At 40.2% G+C, this 18,458-nt stretch overlaps 1 protein-coding gene across 6 annotated transcripts in view; it reads left to right on the top strand.

Moving 5' to 3' along the window:
* The first annotated feature begins 232 nt into the window (after nt 1-232).
* HSPH1 (heat shock protein family H (Hsp110) member 1) overlaps nt 233-18,458 on the top strand; it is a 28,727-nt gene continuing 10,501 nt past the window's right edge. For 2 of the 6 annotated variants that reach the window (XM_042994273.1, XM_042994090.1), the window contains exons 1-10: nt 4,733-5,153; nt 7,663-7,720; nt 9,545-9,685; nt 10,391-10,513; nt 12,489-12,588; nt 13,708-13,841; nt 14,276-14,520; nt 15,368-15,596; nt 17,042-17,148; nt 17,397-17,530. In XM_042994273.1, coding sequence (XP_042850207.1) covers nt 5,047-5,153; nt 7,663-7,720; nt 9,545-9,685; nt 10,391-10,513; nt 12,489-12,588; nt 13,708-13,841; nt 14,276-14,520; nt 15,368-15,596; nt 17,042-17,148; nt 17,397-17,530 — 1,378 coding nt within the window. In that variant the 5' untranslated portion in view covers nt 4,733-5,046. Of the gene's footprint in view, nt 265-3,213; nt 3,328-4,732; nt 5,154-5,638; nt 6,146-6,281; nt 6,561-7,662; nt 7,721-9,544; nt 9,686-10,390; nt 10,514-12,488; nt 12,589-13,707; nt 13,842-14,275; nt 14,521-15,367; nt 15,597-17,041; nt 17,149-17,396; nt 17,531-18,458 lie in introns of those variants that run through there. The other 4 variants (XM_042994026.1, XM_007074331.3, XM_007074330.3 and 1 more) reach the window with 4 other exon arrangements.

The raw sequence follows: 18,458 nt of genomic DNA, 5'->3' as shown, positions 1-18,458 counted from the left end.
AGTGGTGAGTCACATACATTTGTCTGAAATAATTTATAATCACAAAAAGACTTCTCAATCACAGGCAAAATCAACCACTCAGAATGGGCAGGGCCCCTTTTCACAACAGCCAGGCATGTCCTGTAGCAAAATGGGAGACACACGATCCCTCCTCGCCTACTGGATGGAACTGTCTGACTTATTCATAGTCTGACTTAGCCTCCGGGTTCAGAATCAAACGTTAGTCTATTTTCTCTCAAAAACATCTATGCATCTTTGTGCCAGGTAAGCTGAAGTGAAAATCTTATAGATATGATAGCAATGGTTCTCAATCAGGGACATTTATTTTCCTACTGCTGGTGGCTAGTGGGTAAAGACCTGTGGCACTGCGAAACACTCTAGGACAGCCCATACACAACAAAGAATCATCTGGCCTAAAATGTCAACGGCGCCAAGGTTGAGAAACCTGGTGTTAGAGGAAAGCTGACACATGTCTCTTTTTTCCCAGTAAGTTTGTGATGTATTTCTGTCTCCCGATAATTCACCAAATATTTATTGAGTATCCATTATGGCACTGTGAAGAAGAAAAACAAGGTCACTGCTTTCCTGAGCCACACAATTTGAAGAGAGGAAATAAGCAAATAAGCAAATAAATAACTAAGTAAACAATTTAATTTCAGAGTGTGGTGCATATTGTTAAGGAAATAAATGGATAACAATAGAGAATAACTAGAGAATGTTTTCGATAGCATAGTCAAGGAAGACCTACCTTGCCGAGGAAATTAGGATGTTTTTAGCAGCAAATAACAGAAACTCCCAAGTCAAGCTGGCCTAAACAGTGAAGAAAAATATGGTTTCACCTAACTCCAGAGGTAGGATGGATCTCAGGGTTGACTTAATGCCCAGGCTCCAATATCTATCCAAGTGTCTATTCCAACTTCCTTTCCAGCATGGCAGTAAGGTCCATCATAACAATTGTTGGTCTCATAACCTCACTTAAGGGTGCCTACGGGAAGGCAAGGAGATGGAATGGGGCACACATAGAACACTCACATCTCAGCCATCTAAGCAAGAACACTGAGAATCACCTGAGTGGACTATGTAGGTCACGTGCCCATCCCTAAACCAATGACTGTGGCCAAGAAGAATGGAATGTGCTGATTGGCTTAAACCAAACAGTGACCACCCTTGGCTGCAAGGTCTGGCATCAGCTTCTCCTTAATAACTAAACAATCCCTTGGGTGTTTCTTGGGGAAGAGTGATGTCCTAACTGGGGGGCACTCAGAAACTTTCTCTGTACATGAGATTCAAACTCAGTTTTGGAGACTGACAAGGAGCTGGCCTAGCCAAGAGCCCAAGGAAGAGCTTGGGGGTGGTGGGGTGCACAAAAGCTTTGAGGTGGCGAAAGGAGGTCATTGGCCCTCCAAGGAGAAAGTGGTTCACACTAAGCTTGGAGGGGCAGATATGAACTTTATCCTATAATTTGAGTTTTTGCTAACCACATTTGTTATATGGTGATTCTTTTTAAGTTGGGAGGGAAAAAAAAAAAACAAAACCCACCAGTCTTTATTTCCTTCAGGATTTTTCCATGCATTCCATGATTACTTTTAGGTAATCATTCTTTCTAGTATCACTTAAAATGAAGACAGAATAGGTTTTATCAGAATTAATTGTCAAAGAACAATTTTCAAGTTAATATATGAGAAGAAAAAATCTTTTAGAAAGCAAATGTTGGAAAAGACTCAACTGGACAAGATTTGAGGTGTTTGAGCATTCAGATGCACAGGGACTATAGGGAAGCTATGCAAAACTCCTCCTGATTTGGAACAAATTTTCTTTGCTTCTGTAACCCCCCGCACCTGGCACAGGCTGAATACAGAGACAGCCACAATAGTGACTCACACCAGAAGTTGAAGATCATGGGCACTTTCGTGTCCATTATTCTACCTACATGACCACTGTTTTGCCCATCTCTTCCTTCCTTTTAAGGAAGCCCATCACAACTTTTGTTTATATTTACTGCACATGATCTCTCGGAATGGCATTTTTGTTTGGGCTTTTCTTTCATCTTTGCATTTTTGTTTTATTATTCTTTGGGAGCTGTTTCTGTTTCCAATGTTGATGACTCTCTTGTTCATCAAATATGGGGGGAAAACCCCTAGTAACTGCAAGGATACCTGCTAGCAGATTTAGGATAAAGTCACCTTAATTCCTTGTTTACCTTTGGCTCCATAATTAGCAATGATGTGTTGGGATCTGTGTCTGTTCTTTATTTGATCCTAAAATTTCTGACACTATGACAGAAATAGTGTGAGAAGTTATGTGTATTAAAAATGTAATATATCGGGGCGCCTGGGTGGCTCAGTCGGTTAAATGTCCGACTTTGGCTCAGGTCGTGATCTGGCGGTTTGTGGGTTCGAGCCCCGCGTCAGGCTCTGTACTGACAGCTCGGAGCCTGGAGCCTGCTTCTACTTCTGTGTCTCCCTCTCTCTCTGCCCCTCCCCTGCTCATGCTCTGTCTCCCTCTGTCTCTCAAAAATAAATAAATGTAAAAAAATAAAAATGTAATAAATCAAAATAAAATAGTAAAATAGGATAAAGTAATATAAACAAGGATTCTAATAATAAGCATAGTATCATCTAATTAGATAATGTGATAGTTCATATGGCCCCTACTCCCTCACCTGTCCCAATAATTAAAGTGAACTGATTAAATAAAAGGGGGCTACGAACATGTACAACTCAGCATTCATGGAAGCGTGAGCTGAGATAGCAGTTGTGGTGTTGGCTTTTCTTGAATAATATTACTACCACTATAATTTGTTGAATGCCTACTACCATGTAGATGTTGTATTTATATGTAATCCTTCCAAACTCCCAACAAAGATAGTTATCTCCATTTTTACAAATGACACCAAAGCCCCAATAACAATTTGAAGATTACCCAGATATCACATAATAAGGACATACGTTTGGTGGTTTATATACATCCTCAGTTATTACATACAACCTGCGAGGTGGAACTCAAGAAGGTTTAGTAATTATCTCAAGGCCTCACAGCTGGCAAATTCATAAGTATCTAGAGCCAGAATCAAAGCCCATAAAGTCTAACTCTGGAAGGCTGGTACTCCTACAAGCTGTGCTATAAAGTATCTTAGTATAGCCCAGGATTTGAATCTGACTTGAAACTGTCTAGCTCTAAAGGCAAGAACTGTTCCCTTCTTTCTGTTCAAAGGTGCTACCATTCCGGTGATTTTAATACAAGGTTTTGTTATGCAAACAAAGTGGGGGTGAGAGAAGTTTTTGGAAGGCGAAACAAAAAATCAGTACAGCTAAACAATTTTCAAAGGTAAGAATACAATCACCTTTAGATAGCTACTGAAGCAATTAAAAGTTAAGTAGTTCCTCTAAATGCGGGGCCGACCATCGAAACGCACATGCAATTTACTTTGTATGTAATAAAAGCCGGCCTCCCAGGCTTCTATTATAACCTTCTAAGAATTGCCATACTCTTCAGGAGACATATTTTTGTATCTCCAGCTCACTACTACTACCTTATCCAGTTACACACATGTGAACTGTGCTTATATTTCTACGTGCCCGGGGGGAGAGGGAGCAAGCAGTTATCGGGACAACTTGAAAGACACAGAAGTGTGTAAAAGACGTAATAGCGGCAGAATTCCACCTTTTTTTTTTTTTTTCCTTTTCGTCCTTGTCTCTTTATCGAAAACAAGCTGACAGCAACACCACTGTTCAGGGAAAGAAACAAGATCAAACAAGAAGCAAAACTTAATAATTTATGGCCAGGAGGGGCAGGGTAAAACGAGGTCTGCTCAAGTCAGACTTCAAAAATAAGCAGCAAGGGATACTACAGACAGCCTTCCAAATTACGCCACATTTAAAAGGGCTTCCTTTACAAAGAAAACAGTAACAACAACAACAACAACAACAACCTCTTATAGTTTATTCCACAAAAGAATATCCTGCCGGCTGATGAATACAAGAACTTTTAACACACACCCTGTGCCTATTATTAGCCGCATCAGCGGAAATTCCTTCTTCTAATTCATAATTCACTGTGGGGTGATCTGTACAACAATAGAAGCGAATACAAACCAAACAGCAAACAAGATGCCACTGCTGGAGAAGGCGCGCAAACACAGTACGGGGAACCGGGCCTCTCCCGCGAACTCCCTAAAACAAAGCCGGGTCCCGGCACGCACTGCGGCCGGAACTACATATCCCAGCATGTACAAGGCGCACACAGTCTCCCGGCCGGACTACGGTTCCCGACATGCTCTGTTGACAGCTGGTCGGCCTCCTCAGGGTGTAGGGGTCTAGGGTCTCCGCAGAAGTGGGGTTTGTTTCCCCGCTCTCAGCCCCTCGGGGTCGCACACCATCACCCACTAGTAAACTGTGAAGATTACGATTTTTGGGGTCCGTCTTCATTGTCCGTTTTATTCGGAGAGCAAAGAGCTGTGGCTAGGGCGGGCGGGGACGTAGGTGGGTCAGTCTGGCCGGCTTGAGCCAATAGCGCCGGAGCGGCTCTTCTGCCACTATGGCAACCGCGGCGCTCCCCAGAGGGACCAGCCACCCATTGGGTAGAATCTTTCGAGAAGGCTCGAGAAGAAGGAAGCGGAAGTGGCACGTGGAGGGGCCGGTGGAGGCGCCGGTGAGTAAATGCCGCAGATTCTGGAAAGTTCTGATCAGTGCGATACATAAGGCTGAGGAATTGGGACCTCCCCTTTTGGGTCGGTAGTTGAGCGCCGCGCCGGTGAGCAGCGGGTGCAGATCGAGACAGTCCTCCCGAGCTTGAGGAGCGCCCCGCGGAGACCGAGCGCCGCTTTCTCCCGTGCTTAGTCCGCCGAGTGCTGCCACTGTCCCCGGGAAGCCGGAGGCGCCGGCAGGCGGGCCGTTCGTGTTTCCGTCCGAGTGACAGAGGAGCGGTCGGACCCCGCGGGAGCCGCGCGCGGCCGGGGCAGGAAGCGGCTGCCGAAGCAGCGGGAGGGCGGCAGGAGGACGCAGACCCAGACCCAGAGCCGAGGCGGAGGCGGACCGCGACCCGGCCATGTCGGTGGTGGGGCTGGACGTGGGCTCGCAGAGCTGTTACATTGCGGTGGCCCGGGCTGGGGGCATCGAGACCATCGCCAACGAGTTCAGCGACCGCTGCACCCCGTAAGTGGGAGCCTGCGGGGGCGCCAGGGGAGGTTCTGGAGTGCGGAGAGAGAGCGGGGGCCGGGGCTGGGGACCGTGGGGACCCGGGGCTCGCGGGCGGGCTGCGGCGCGCCGGGCCGAACGGAGGGCGATGTGGGTAGCGGTGCGCCCCTGGGGAAGGTTGGGAACCGGCGGCCCGGCCCGGCAGGATGCTTGCCCCACAGGGGTGGGGGCTTGCCGGCAGGACTGGAGGGGGGGGGGGTCGTTTTGGCGATCCGGAGGCCAAGAATAGTCTCAGAGCGGAGAGTCCCAGGGTCGTCGCTTCTGGGGCGGGCTTCCTACTGATGGGAGAGCTAAGGCCAAGCCCGCGATTTCGTTCCCTTTTCTTGGCAAGCCTCAGTTCGCTGCTTCCGCGGCCGCCCCCGTTTCCCCACGCGGCTTCTGAGCTGACTGAGCCGCCCCCAGCTTGTCCCCCTCCTTCCGAGCATGCCTCTGCGCACCGCAGATGCGGGGCTGCTGAGCTTTTTCTTCCGCATCGAGTCTCCGAAATGAACTAGAAGCTTCCAGAGCCTGGATGCTGCTGCTTGTCCAGTGAGCGGGCGGATTGTTGTTAGCGACCGCAGAATCACTCCTTTGATAGATGCCTTTTCTTGCGCACTTTCGGTTGCTAACGCTAGCAGACTTCGTGCCTGGGATCGTTTGTGAAGATGTAAAGGGCCTTTTGCTCGTTTTAGGAGAGCCATTCAGGAGGAATCCTAAATCATGTTCTAGTTTATTAATTTTGCACAGTTTAAATAAAGGAGATAAGATGAAAATTGCACACTTTTGTGCTAGAATTCGGGGATGGATGTGGTCAGAATTAGAATGTTCTATTCCACAGCAGCGTGGGGTGGGCAAGGGCAACATTTTATTAAAGCAACTTTTTCAAGGGGCTTGTTTTCTGAAGATCATCATGCAAACACGCCTGCATGTACATTGATGGAAACAACTGATTCCTTCTCAGGAAAATTAATGTAGGTAGTAATTTTTTCAACGTCTGAAACCCAAGATAAAAAGCCTAGAATGAGAATGATACCTTGAGCTCAAAGGTAGGATGACCCTGTTTGTATCACTGCTTGAGTGCAGATGGCCATTTGTGAAGGTGAATGGAAAATCAGAAAATTAGCAAATGTTTGACATTGGTAGTACCATTGGAAAGACTTACTTCACGATTCTACCTCTTTGCAAATTTACAGTCTGTTCTTTCGATATGTAAAGGTCTGTATAATTGGAGTACGGTAAGAAAGACAGTATGTCAGGCTTTCATGCTTAGGTGCAATTCACATCTTTGTTCTCTTTGATCCAATAAAAAAGAAAAGCTGTTCAGATGAGACTAGGAAAATACTGTATACGTGGCTGTGGTGACCACTGTGAAACTGAAGACAGCAGGTATGTCCCTAGAAAAGGTAAACAGAGGGCAGCATTGGCGTTCCCTGTGATCTTGTTGATACAATAGATATTTGGCTACTTGCATTGGCCACTATTAATTTCCAAGTGGAAAATGAGTAAAGTCGTTCTGCAAGTGAATGGTTACTCTAGTCCTAGAATGTTACTTTGTTTTCAGAAGGTTCTAGCCTTTGAACACTTCTGCAGCTTTTAGGATGCTGTTTAGAGCACCTGCACAGATAATTTGGGTCCACGGTATCAGAGCAACCTTAAACTTGATGCAGCCCCGTGTTGAGTGCCCTCAGCATATTCCCACTTTGTTCACCTACCCGCGCCTTGATTGAAAATCTGATTTGCGCTCCTCCTGACAAGACTTGAGTTTATCTGTGCTCTGTGCTACCGTTCCGTTTCCATTGCTGAGAAGGCTGTCTCACAGAGGTCATCTTTCATCTCTTCAAAGCTGACTTAATTAATGGAACTAATTATTCATGCTTTTCCCTCAACAATTACACTCTGTTTGCTGTGGTACTTGCTCTGCATCATACTTACTTGGCCTCCTTAAGTAGAGTTCCCCGTAGGACCCTTTTGTGCTTTTAAACTGCAGAAACCTGACTTAGGCCAACTTGTTTGGATTCATATAAATCTGTTGATCCTGAAGGGGTGGAGGTATATCGGGACAGTAATCGGTATGACAGTGATACTTAGATTTGTACAGAGTTGCCAACTGAGAGTGGAATTCACTCCATATATTTTGCTGATCATGTGGCTAGGGCCAAAATAATTCCCTTCATTCAAAGTATTTTCAGAGTTAATGTCCATTTTGCTAATAATTGGGGACCTGGAGAATTACACGGGTATTTGAAGTAATGGAAAATGCCCCCTGAGCCATGAGCAGACTTTTTTGGCTAACTGCCCGTTAGATTACATTCTCAGAGTAACAATTAAGTGGGCTTCTACTAAGTATCTGACTAAAGCTTTAGACTACAACATTGTGCTGTACTTGTGCCGCCCACCAGCACCCCGACCATGGGTAGGAAAACTGGTGTATTATTTTCTCGTCTATGCTTTTCAACATTTTGAGACCTGTGGTTTGTATATTTTCTAGATCAGTCATATCATTTGGATCCAAAAACAGAACCATTGGAGTTGCAGCCAAAAATCAGGTATGTTCTTTAAGACCATTCTGGTCACGTTTTTAAGGGAGAGGTTATGAAATATTGAAGCCTGTTTATGTTTGAGTTTTAGAAATGTAATGTACGTATTCCTTAAGAGCCCTTAGATGGTTATTTTTTTCTTTGTTCCCTTCCTCTTTCAGTGAGTAAGATCTGTCTTAACTTTCTAATCTGCCAACCTTAATTTTTAGTGATTTTGCTACCTTCTAATTTATCTAATTTTTAAAAATTATAAATGAGACACCTGAAGTTCTTTCATGTGGAATTGTGATACTCATTTAAGAGTTAAGGAAGATTTCTTCTAGAAGTTCTATATTTTAAAAGCATGTTCAGGTTACTTAGGTAAGACTGGGAGAACTGTGTCTAGATGTGTGCCGTCTTCAGGGTAGCTGTTAGATACACTTGAATTTGCCTCCTCTGCATTGAAATGGGAAGTAAGTAGGACATACACATGAGCTTTTGAAGTCTTACAAGGAAGTAAAGTATCTCATCGATATTCAACATGAGTACATGTTGAATGACAGTATTTTGGATCTGTTAGACTAAATCACTGAAATTAACTTCACTTGTTATTAATGTGACTAGAACATTTATGTATGCCCCTTCCATTTAGGGCTCACATTATAACCAGGAACCCTTAGGGTTGGGGAGGAAAAAAATAAAGGAAAAGAACATGAAATTTGAAATCTGTTTGGAGAGGCTGTAAGAAAGAGATTGAAAAAATTCTTTTAAACACAGAAAATAGTACTGCTGAAAAAGAAGCAAAACTCTAAACCCTGGAATGCTATAATAAGGCAAGTTGGAAGAGATACAAGGCAAAGGAGAGAAAAATAGCTATGCACACTCAAAATGGTGTACTTAAAAGAAAAGGGACACATCAGTGGAGGAACTGTCTCCCTCAATATGGCTATTTAGAATATTGATATGCCAGACCTTAAAATGCTGTTGCAGTTTTTTTGTGGTTCTGTGAGGAGACTCAGTGGAGGCTCAGATGTAGCCTGTAGATTACTAGATACACTTCAACTCCATTTCAGAATCACAGGGAATTTTAGTACATAAACATGCTTAAATTCCATGTTTGAAAAACTACTACTGCCAGGCTGTATTCCTCCCTTTAAAAGAAGTAGACCAGAGAAAATGGTAAATAGGAAACTGTTCTGGTATTTTCATTACTTTAGAAGTCTGTTTTTAATCTTTTATTTTAATTGTTTCTGTATTTTAAATACAGTTTTCACTGTTGAGTGCTTTGAGTGAAATATACTATGAAGTGGGACTTTTTAATCCGGAGTCTAATCATCAAAAATATGCAGTTAAAAGTCACTTAGAAATTTTGAATGATCCTTGCTTCTTCTGCTTTTTGGTACCGATAATTAACATTCCGTGATTATAGCAGCCCGTGTATTTTATGGCACAAAATGTTTATCCTGACCAATTAACGTTAACTTTTTTAAAAAATGTAATTTGACTTGTAGTGCTTTTAGATCTCCTTATTCGTGTATTCGGTGGATATAAAACTTAATAAGTTTAGTGGGGAAAAAGGAATGAAATAAAGGGATGCAGTTCTTGATTTGTTCAGGGCTTTAGAGGTAGTTTCCCAATCTTTGATTTTATCTTGCAGGGTTTGAAATCTTTTTAAAAGTCTGTAGTGACAGCATTGCCTCCTGTTTCTTCTCATTTCCTACCTTTTGGCATTTCCCAGGGTTGCGGAGAAAGTTACTTATATTATGGTTTGAGTCGTACAATTGACTTTTTATAAAATTATAATTACCGATGTTCCAATTAGAAAAAAAACCTAACTTCTCGTTTCTTTTTCAGCAAATCACTCATGCAAACAACACAGTGTCTAACTTCAAAAGGTTTCATGGCCGAGCATTCAATGACCCCTTCATTCAAAAGGAGAAGGGAAACTTAAGTTACGATTTGGTTCCAATGAAAAATGGTGGAGTTGGAATAAAGGTAATCTAACTGACTAACTTTAATGTGCTTAATAGGAAATGAAATTCACCTATAGAAAAAAACGCCTAGTTCTTAATAAATGTTTACCTCAAATTTCTTAATTAGATGATCTTTTTTTTTGTCAAGTTCTTTTAAACTGTAGGTATATGTTTTAATGGCCAAAAAGTGTTTAAGTGGCATATATTGCTATAACTTAATTAATATCTTATGACCTCTTTATAATTGTTAAAATTTAGGTTTACTTAGTGGTGCTTAAAAAGTTCTCCATTGTGTTACAAAAGTCTGTTCCATTACAGCCCAGTTGCAATTGTTTGAAGAGCACTCGTGTAATGCAACCAGAGATCTGTTCTTAAACCAGCGGAGGCATTCCTGTGTTATGACCTACACAAAATGATATTTGTCACAGTGATTCATCTCTTCAGTTAGAATGGAAATTTACTACTTTGTATAATGTTTTCACTAGTACTTTGGGTAGGGGGAAAATTTACCCTAGATTTGTTTTCTCTTCATCTCTAGAGAAAAGTTCTTTGTTGCATTTTGGGTTTAGTTGGTTTGGTTTTTGGTGTCCTGTTCCTTTCTTCTCTAATGACAGCTGCAACAATAAAGATTTTCTAGAAGAGGATATGTAATAATATATGGAAGTCAGTATTAGCATATAAACGTTAAGTACTACAACGTTTAAAATGTTTTCTTTCCCTCATACAGGTAATGTACATGGACGAAGAACATCTGTTTAGTGTGGAGCAGATAACAGCCATGCTGTTGACGAAGTTAAAGGAAACCGCCGAAAACAACCTCAAGAAACCAGTAACAGATTGTGTTATTTCAGTAAGTAGAATTCAACAAGGCAGTGTGTTTTCTTTTAATTTGCCTTTCTTCCTACCCTTTAAGTGTTATTACTAGGGATCAAAATCCTACTGGACTGTATTAACAGAGTGTTCAGGAGCATTCAGAGTACGTTTGAGTGGTATTTTTAGCAAGAAGTTGCAGGAGTTCCTGACTGGAGGTGCAAATCAATCTCTTGCGGGACTCTTTGAAAAGACTGAATTGGTCGGTTGAAATGGAAGATGTCCTAATGCTGTCCGTTAACAACACTGTTAGACAACCTGTACGCTTAACGGGGATTTTCAGAATTCTGTCCGTTGTGAACCAGTTCACTAGAAGTTTTACGATGTAACCTACCAGTAGTGACAAAACTTAAAAGATTTTTAGCACTGGAAAATCCACTATCAGTGGACGGTTGATAAGTTATCTAGGGGTATTTGAAAAGGACAGAAGTCAGTCTTTTATTTGGACGCCAAAAAAGCAGCTGTAAATTCTGCTTTCCCAAATGTGTAGGGTCACCTTTTGGTCTGCTCTGGTTATGCTCCGCACTAAGTCTGTCTGTAACGGACTACATCACGCGTGGTCTTTGCATTACAACATGAGCAGGGGTGGCCTGCCCAGACCAGTCAGAAGCTTTGGTGACTGTGTGTCCTAGGATGTGAAAGGATGAGGCAGAGAGCCCTGTCTTGCCCTTGCAAGACAGAATATGTTCTACTAAAAAGGAGTATTTGGCTGTTGCATGGAGAAATAACATTAATCTCTGGTAAAATTAAGAATTAAGTGGGGCGCCTGGGTGGCGCAGTCGGTTAAGCGTCCGACTTCAGCCAGGTCACGATCTCGCGGTCCGTGAGTTCGAGCCCCGCGTCAGGCTCTGGGCTGATGGCTCGGAGCCTGGAGCCTGTTTCCGATTCTGTGTCTCCCTCTCTCTCTGCCCCTCCCCCGTTCATGCTCTGTCTCTCTCTGTCCCAAAAATAAATAAAAAAACGTTGAAAAAAAAAAAATTTAATAAAAAAAAAAGAATTAAGTTACACGTCAGTAATTTTTCCTTTTTTTTTTTTTTTTTTCCCTATGTAAGCTAATATGGAAAAACTGCTGAAAGCAGTGTTCCTGATTGGAAAAGTGAGCAGAGACCCACTTTTGCTCTTGCCTCTCTTTCTGAAGCAGCTACAAATACTTTGGGGAAAAAAATGAAAGCCACTGTACTAAGTTTTCTCTTAGGTACTTTCTAGTTAAGTGATGCTATGAATGTATTGTTAGATTCTCCTGAAGAGTGTCCTAGTTAAAGTGCTGTCCTAGAAAGTGATCAAAAGAATTAACCTAGCTAAAGCACAGGTCAGCACCATAAGAAATTTCATCCCATCCCTTGAGCTGTTTTTGCTCTTCTTTTTAGGAATATCAACAGGCTTTGCCAAAAAATGTTTTTGTGATCTTAACAGGTCTACAGAATTAGAAGGTACCCCGTCATCTATTAATGCTTGAATACAGTGAATAGCAAACTGCAGGGCGGTGGTGTATACGAGAATTAGCTGTGCGTTACCTTTAGGTACCTGTAGTATTGTCTGTAGTTTAGTTACGTTTAACATTAAATGTTGACTTAGCATTGTGGTTTCCAAATAAGAAATTTCAGACTGGCTTGGAAATGGTATTTCATACACTTAGATTTAAAGCTTTCTTTTATTAGGTAGAGGCAGTTGTCACTATGTCTTAGTGAAGACTCCTGATTAATTTTTATTTTGGGTTAAAATTTGGTTATAGTAAAGATTACTTTGATAATACCGTTTCGGGGCATTTTTTTTTTAAACAGCTACTCTTCTGAAAGTTACGGAACTTGCTAGAAACTAAGTGTAAATGTCTGTTTCTGTTTTATAACTTTGATAGGCACATATTTATCTAGACTGTTGTTAATGTGTCATAAGTGGTCGTGAGGAATTTGTGTGTGCTCTAGACAACTTAAGGTTCTTTGTTTTCTTGTTGGTAGGTCCCCTCTTTCTTCACAGATGCTGAGAGGCGATCTGTATTAGATGCTGCACAAATAGTTGGCCTAAACTGCCTACGACTTATGAATGACATGACAGCTGGTAAGAAAAAAAAGCTACTTCTGTGTAGAAGTGAATATACTATCAAAACTGAGTTAAGACAAGTCAGATATCCTAGCCAAACATTTGTTCATGTACCCGTAGAAACATAGCCTATTAAAAGACATGGGTTAGATTTGAAAGCAGGAATTCTGTTTTTTTTCACATGCTTATGTTTAATGAGAAATGGTCACTGTGTCAGTTTATGAATCTGTTGTCATTAGGAAGTACTTCTAGGTATATATTTCAGTCCTTTGTATTATGTGTGTTGGATTTAGTTTTTTATTTCCTCACATGGTTTTTATAGTTAAATTTTCCCCAAACCTTAGGATTTTGGGTTTCACAGCTACCATGGCTACGAGTATTAATGAGGTTAAAAAAATTTTTCCCCCTTAGTCATTGATCGCTCATTTTCTATCAAATATTGATTTAAGCTGTACCATTTGCCAGACGTTGTGTTAGGTACGGATAGGGTGGTGAGCGGACCAGTCACTGTTCCTTCCTCCTAGAGCCTTTACTAGTTTTTTATGATTACAGGTGAACAAAAAGTCAAGTTACAATTTAGTGTATTCAGACAAAGCAAGTAAGACTTTATTCCAGAATATTTCTAATATGTGTATTCTTTAAAACTCTTAATTCAAGTATCAATAAAGGTGTATTCTTAGGCTATACATGTTTAGAAATATGGTGGCTTCAAAGTTCAGAAAAAGCTGACCCAGTCTCCTTAAGGTACATCAGTTATTTGCCTTGGCTCTAAAAAGAAATTGGTAGGAACTGCCATTGCTATAGTTGTATATTAAATTCTTAATTTTTTTGGATAAGCATTCTCCTGGCAGGTTGTGGTTAAAATGTAAGTATGGTGTAATTAGCCTGCTAATGTTTGTGGTTACATTTCATTGTATTTGCACCTTGTACATTTTCTTTGTCACATCTCTTCATTGAAAAGTAATAGAGCATTGTTCTAAAATCGGAAAGGGAAAAAATTATGCCATGAAAATTAGTATGAAGTCAGGTGTGAAAGAAACGTGTTCACCAAGTTTCCTGCATGTATAATTCTTTCGGTAATGATGAAATTCCTAAGAAAATGTGAAACAAGGAATTGAAACAGTTATTTTTTTGTAGTTGCTTTGAATTACGGAATTTATAAGCAGGATCTCCCAAGCCTGGATGAGAAACCTCGGATAGTGGTTTTTGTTGATATGGGACACTCAGCTTTTCAAGTGTCTGCCTGTGCCTTTAACAAGGGAAAATTGAAGGTAAAGTCATAAATTTGAACTAAATGACCAAAACATATTAAATGTGTTGTAGTTGTCATTACTTTAAGCTACTGAGCCTTCTTGACTTTGTGCTTCTTAGGAAGCAGAATTTTGGGTACTATAGTAACAAGGACTTATTCCTAACACTGCTCCCCATAAAGATGACGTGATTATTTTAGGAGACCCTTAAGTGTTCTTGCTTAGGAAGGAGAAGCATTTTAAGATTATCTTCTATGTAATCATTAAAAGTAAATTAGAGATTCAGCATTTCATTTGGATTTGGTAGTAACATTTTTCTTAGATTTCATGTTACTATAATTTAAATAAAAGTTTTGATCTTATTAGTCTTTAGTTGTTTGTGTAGTAATATTTAAGATTCTGATTAAAAATATGATTGAAAATAACCAGATTATTTGTTGTTTTAACTAAATTAGGTACTGGGAACAGCTTTTGATCCTTTCTTAGGAGGGAAAAACTTTGATGAAAAGTTGGTGGAACATTTTTGTGCAGAATTTAAAACTAAGTACAAGTTGGATGCAAAATCCAAGATTCGAGCACTGCTTCGTCTGTATCAAGAATGTGAAAAATTGAAAAAGCTAATGAGCTCTAATAGCACAGACCTACCACTGAATATCGAGTGCTTTATGAATGACAAAGATGTTTCCGGAAAGATGAACAGGTGCGTCTTGAATTCTGCTAGATTAAACACAAGAAACTTCTTGCTGAAACTATAGCCCAGGTGTCAGTCTAGCTGTGGTGTTGAGAGTCTTGGTCCACATTTTCAAGATTATATGCTATATACTAGGACTGTTCACACCATTAGAATTAGGGTCACTTGTGCGAAAAGGTTTTTTATTTTTTTAAAGAATAGGTTTTGTTGGGTTTTTTTTAATGTTTATTTTTGAGAGAGAGAGTGGGGTGGGGGGTGAGGACAGAGGATCTGAAGCAGGTTCTGTGCTGACATCAGAGAGCCTGACTCGGGACTTCAACTCATGAACCGTGAGATCATGACCTGAGCCGAAGTTGGACACTTAACCAGCTGAGCCACCCAGGTGCCCCTACAAAGAGGTTTTTTAAAAAGATCTTTGCTAAGTGTCCTCATGATGAAATCTTTTTAGTGTTTATCAACTCTCGGTGTTTCTGGGCTAGTAATTGAATAATGGTTTCACAAAAACCATTTAGGAGTAAAACGGCAGTCTAAATAGTGATTTTTTTTCCATTAATGCTGGTAGAGCTAATTTTTCTCCCGTTTCTTTTCTGTACCTGTTCTATATATATACACGTATATATATATATATATATATATATATACACGTGTATATATATATATATATATATTTTTTTTTTTTTTTTTTTTTTTTAAGTTAACAAATTACAGTATAGTTAAATTTGGCCCATACGGAATGGAGGTTGTCTGAGGAAAAACAAATTCATTGGGTTAATATTATTTTCAAAAAAAATAGAACAAAGTATTGGCTTTCAGATGCTTTTTCTAAAAATTTATAGTGTTCCTCTTATTTGCCAAGGGCACAATTTGAAGAACTCTGTGCTGACCTCCTGCAAAAGATAGAAGCTCCCCTTCATTCCCTTCTGGAACAGACTCAGCTCAGAGTTGAAGATGTGAGTGCGGTTGAGATTGTTGGAGGCACTACACGAATTCCAGCCGTGAAAGAAAAAATTGCCCGATTCTTTGGAAAAGATATTAGCACGACACTCAATGCGGATGAAGCAGTAGCTAGAGGATGTGCACTGCAGGTATTACTTTCTCAGCCCTCCTTTCTCTTGCTGCTCGTTCCTTAAGCCATTTCTGCTTTGTTTCATTGTGGTGGGGTCATACAGTAAGGAGAGCCTTGTGTCTAATAGATATCACAAGGGAGCACACTTCCAAAAACATCTGTTAAGGCTGTGGGGAGACCAGGATTTTCAGATCCGGAACATCTAGGAAATTCCTGATTAAAAGAAATTTGCAGCTGATGTTTCTTGAACTGCGGATTAGGAATAGGCATGATTCTGAGGAGACACGGGAAACACAACTGTAAAGCATGAATCAGTTGTGTGGTGTTGACAGTTGTTACAAAGCACACAGGGGGATTAGAATAACAATGTGGTGCAATAAGGAATTGATTTGGGGGAAATTTCCTGGGCTAGGAGTATTAGTTAACAAGTGATTTTAGAAAATAGCTGACCCCCTTCCCCCTAATTGATTTTAACTTGCTTATCAAGTAAGAAGGTGGCTCAGAGGCTCAAGTGTGTTTGGCGGAGCAAAAGCACCAAAACTAGAAGTTGTTGATAAGAAAAGCAGCATCTGTAGTTAGGATATCACAGTCTTGATGTAAGTAGTTTTGACTAAGTTTCAAGTTAACAATCCTTAAATTTTATTCTAGTTCGTACAGTTATTTTTGATATAAAACAAAGCAAGAGATTCTATACACAAAGATACTTAGAAGGACTATACTTAATACTTAAGGAAGAACATGTAGGTACTCATTGTTAATTATCTGTTGTATCATCATGATTTGTCATGGGGTTTTTGTTTTTGCTTTTTTCCTTGATAATGGAGTATGCCCCCTTACCTAAGAAGTCTCCCAACTCCCCAGAACATCGGAAGCGTATCATTTCTTTAGAGGAAGAGCTCACTTTTGGTCTCTCTTTTGAAGGGTCCTATGCTAATCAGAAACTGACTTTTAGCGTAGTCACATATTTAGTCATTTTTATGTAACTACTCTAAATCCACCTGTCTGTTGGGTGTCATCTACCCCAAATGTGAATTTACCATCACCTCCTTCATAACATTCCTTGAAAATATGAATATTTGGGGTTTTATCTTTTTTCAGTTTCTTAGACATTCGAAAGATGATGTGGACAGAGCTGTTTGTGGATATATACACAGGTTCAAAAGTGGTACAGCTTGTAATTGAAGTTGCTGTCAGGACATTTCTGGAAAGGTCCATGTTTTTTCCCAAGCTCCTATGAAACTTGCTGTTAGTTAACTTTTGCCATCCTAAGATTCATTGTATTATCTGTCTTTATATTTAGTGATTGGCATAGTATTGAGATGAAAATCCTTTGCACTTAAGACAGTGTGTACCGTAAGCAGTTTTGATTTTGAATTTAAACTTGATATCCGATTTTAATTAAAGGGTGAATGCAATTATTTATTCATAGCCTCCTGATAATCCTTTTTCTTTTTTCCTTTTAAGTGTGCAATTCTTTCCCCAGCATTCAAAGTTAGAGAATTTTCCATCACGGATGCAGTTCCTTTTCCAATATCTCTGGTGTGGAACCATGATTCAGAAGATACTGAAGGGTAGGTAGCAGAAGATAACTATTCAAATACTGTATTTTAATATCAAGGAAAATTAACAAATGACTTTTACAGTTGAGAGTCTGATTACTGGGATCTTTGAACAACCAAACTGATCAAAATATTTCTCTCATTTTGGTGTTAATAAATGGTGGGCTAGAATTGGTAGAGATCTCAGAGTGTTGATTCAGTTTGTGTAGCACAGTAAGTTTACATGTTTGCAATACTGAATGCTTTTTCCTTTCCTCTAGTGTGCATGAAGTATTTAGTCGAAACCATGCTGCTCCTTTCTCCAAAGTTCTCACTTTCTTGAGAAGGGGACCTTTTGAGCTAGAAGCTTTCTATTCTGACCCTCAAGGAGTTCCATATCCAGAAGCAAAAATAGGTGAGCCGTTAATTTTGTGTGTTTATGCTTTTAAAGACTTAGTGTACAAATGTAAAAATTTTTCTTGATGTTGAGTGGAGTAGAATTCCACGTAAAGACATCGTTGATTTAGAATAATGGTGATGGAGAAATCTTTTCCTTCTATGGATGAAGAAATTGGCCAGTAGAGATGAAATGACTTGCTGGTGCCACTGTTACTTCCACATATTTGTGTTTAGGGACTCTTCAGTGTTTTTTCTCTTCTGATACAGTCTCTATTTAAAGCATCAGCACCTACTTTTACTGTTAACCTTTCTTCTGGATGGAACATTACTTCCAACTTAAAACCTGCCTCAGAACCCAGTGAAAAAAGTACATCTTTTTTGGTACACTTTTCTTGGAGAGGTTTGGCGCTGTCTGTTTTGACTCCTAGTTACTGGAAGTCTGTTGGAGAGCTACAGATACATCTTCCTGCGTGGCCATGTCTCTTTCCCAGGCTGAGGGCGAAATTCGCCAGCATCGCTAGATGTGTTCCGGACTCACCCTTGCCCCATACCTTTTTGTAATGAAGTTGTTTGAAGGAGTCTGACCTGACCAGTTGTGTCTTCTTTCTTCTTATTTAAGACTAAAAGTGTACTGGCACAGATTGTTTGGTTTTGTTTTTAAACAGTTTTTACGAATTTATTGCTAAGAAATTGTTGAATAGAGACTGAACTTCTAATAGGTTGGATTCTATGCATTAATTCCCCATCATGCAAAGGGTATAATCCAGGTTTTTTAGTATGTCATCAAGTTAACATGTTACCACCAAAACCAAAAAGCTTAGACATACTTAAAGAATGGTCTTGAATTTCTCTTTCTCCTGTGACTTGTCTTGGATGCCCCATAGTAAATGCTGTTTCTTTAAATGGGTCTTATGGTAATTATTTCCTGACCTCTAGTGATCTGA

This window comes from Panthera tigris, chromosome A1 (genome assembly GCF_018350195.1).
Source record: "Panthera tigris isolate Pti1 chromosome A1, P.tigris_Pti1_mat1.1, whole genome shotgun sequence".
Taxonomy (NCBI): domain Eukaryota; kingdom Metazoa; phylum Chordata; class Mammalia; order Carnivora; family Felidae; genus Panthera; species Panthera tigris.
This window is presented reverse-complemented; position numbering and strand designations above follow the sequence as displayed.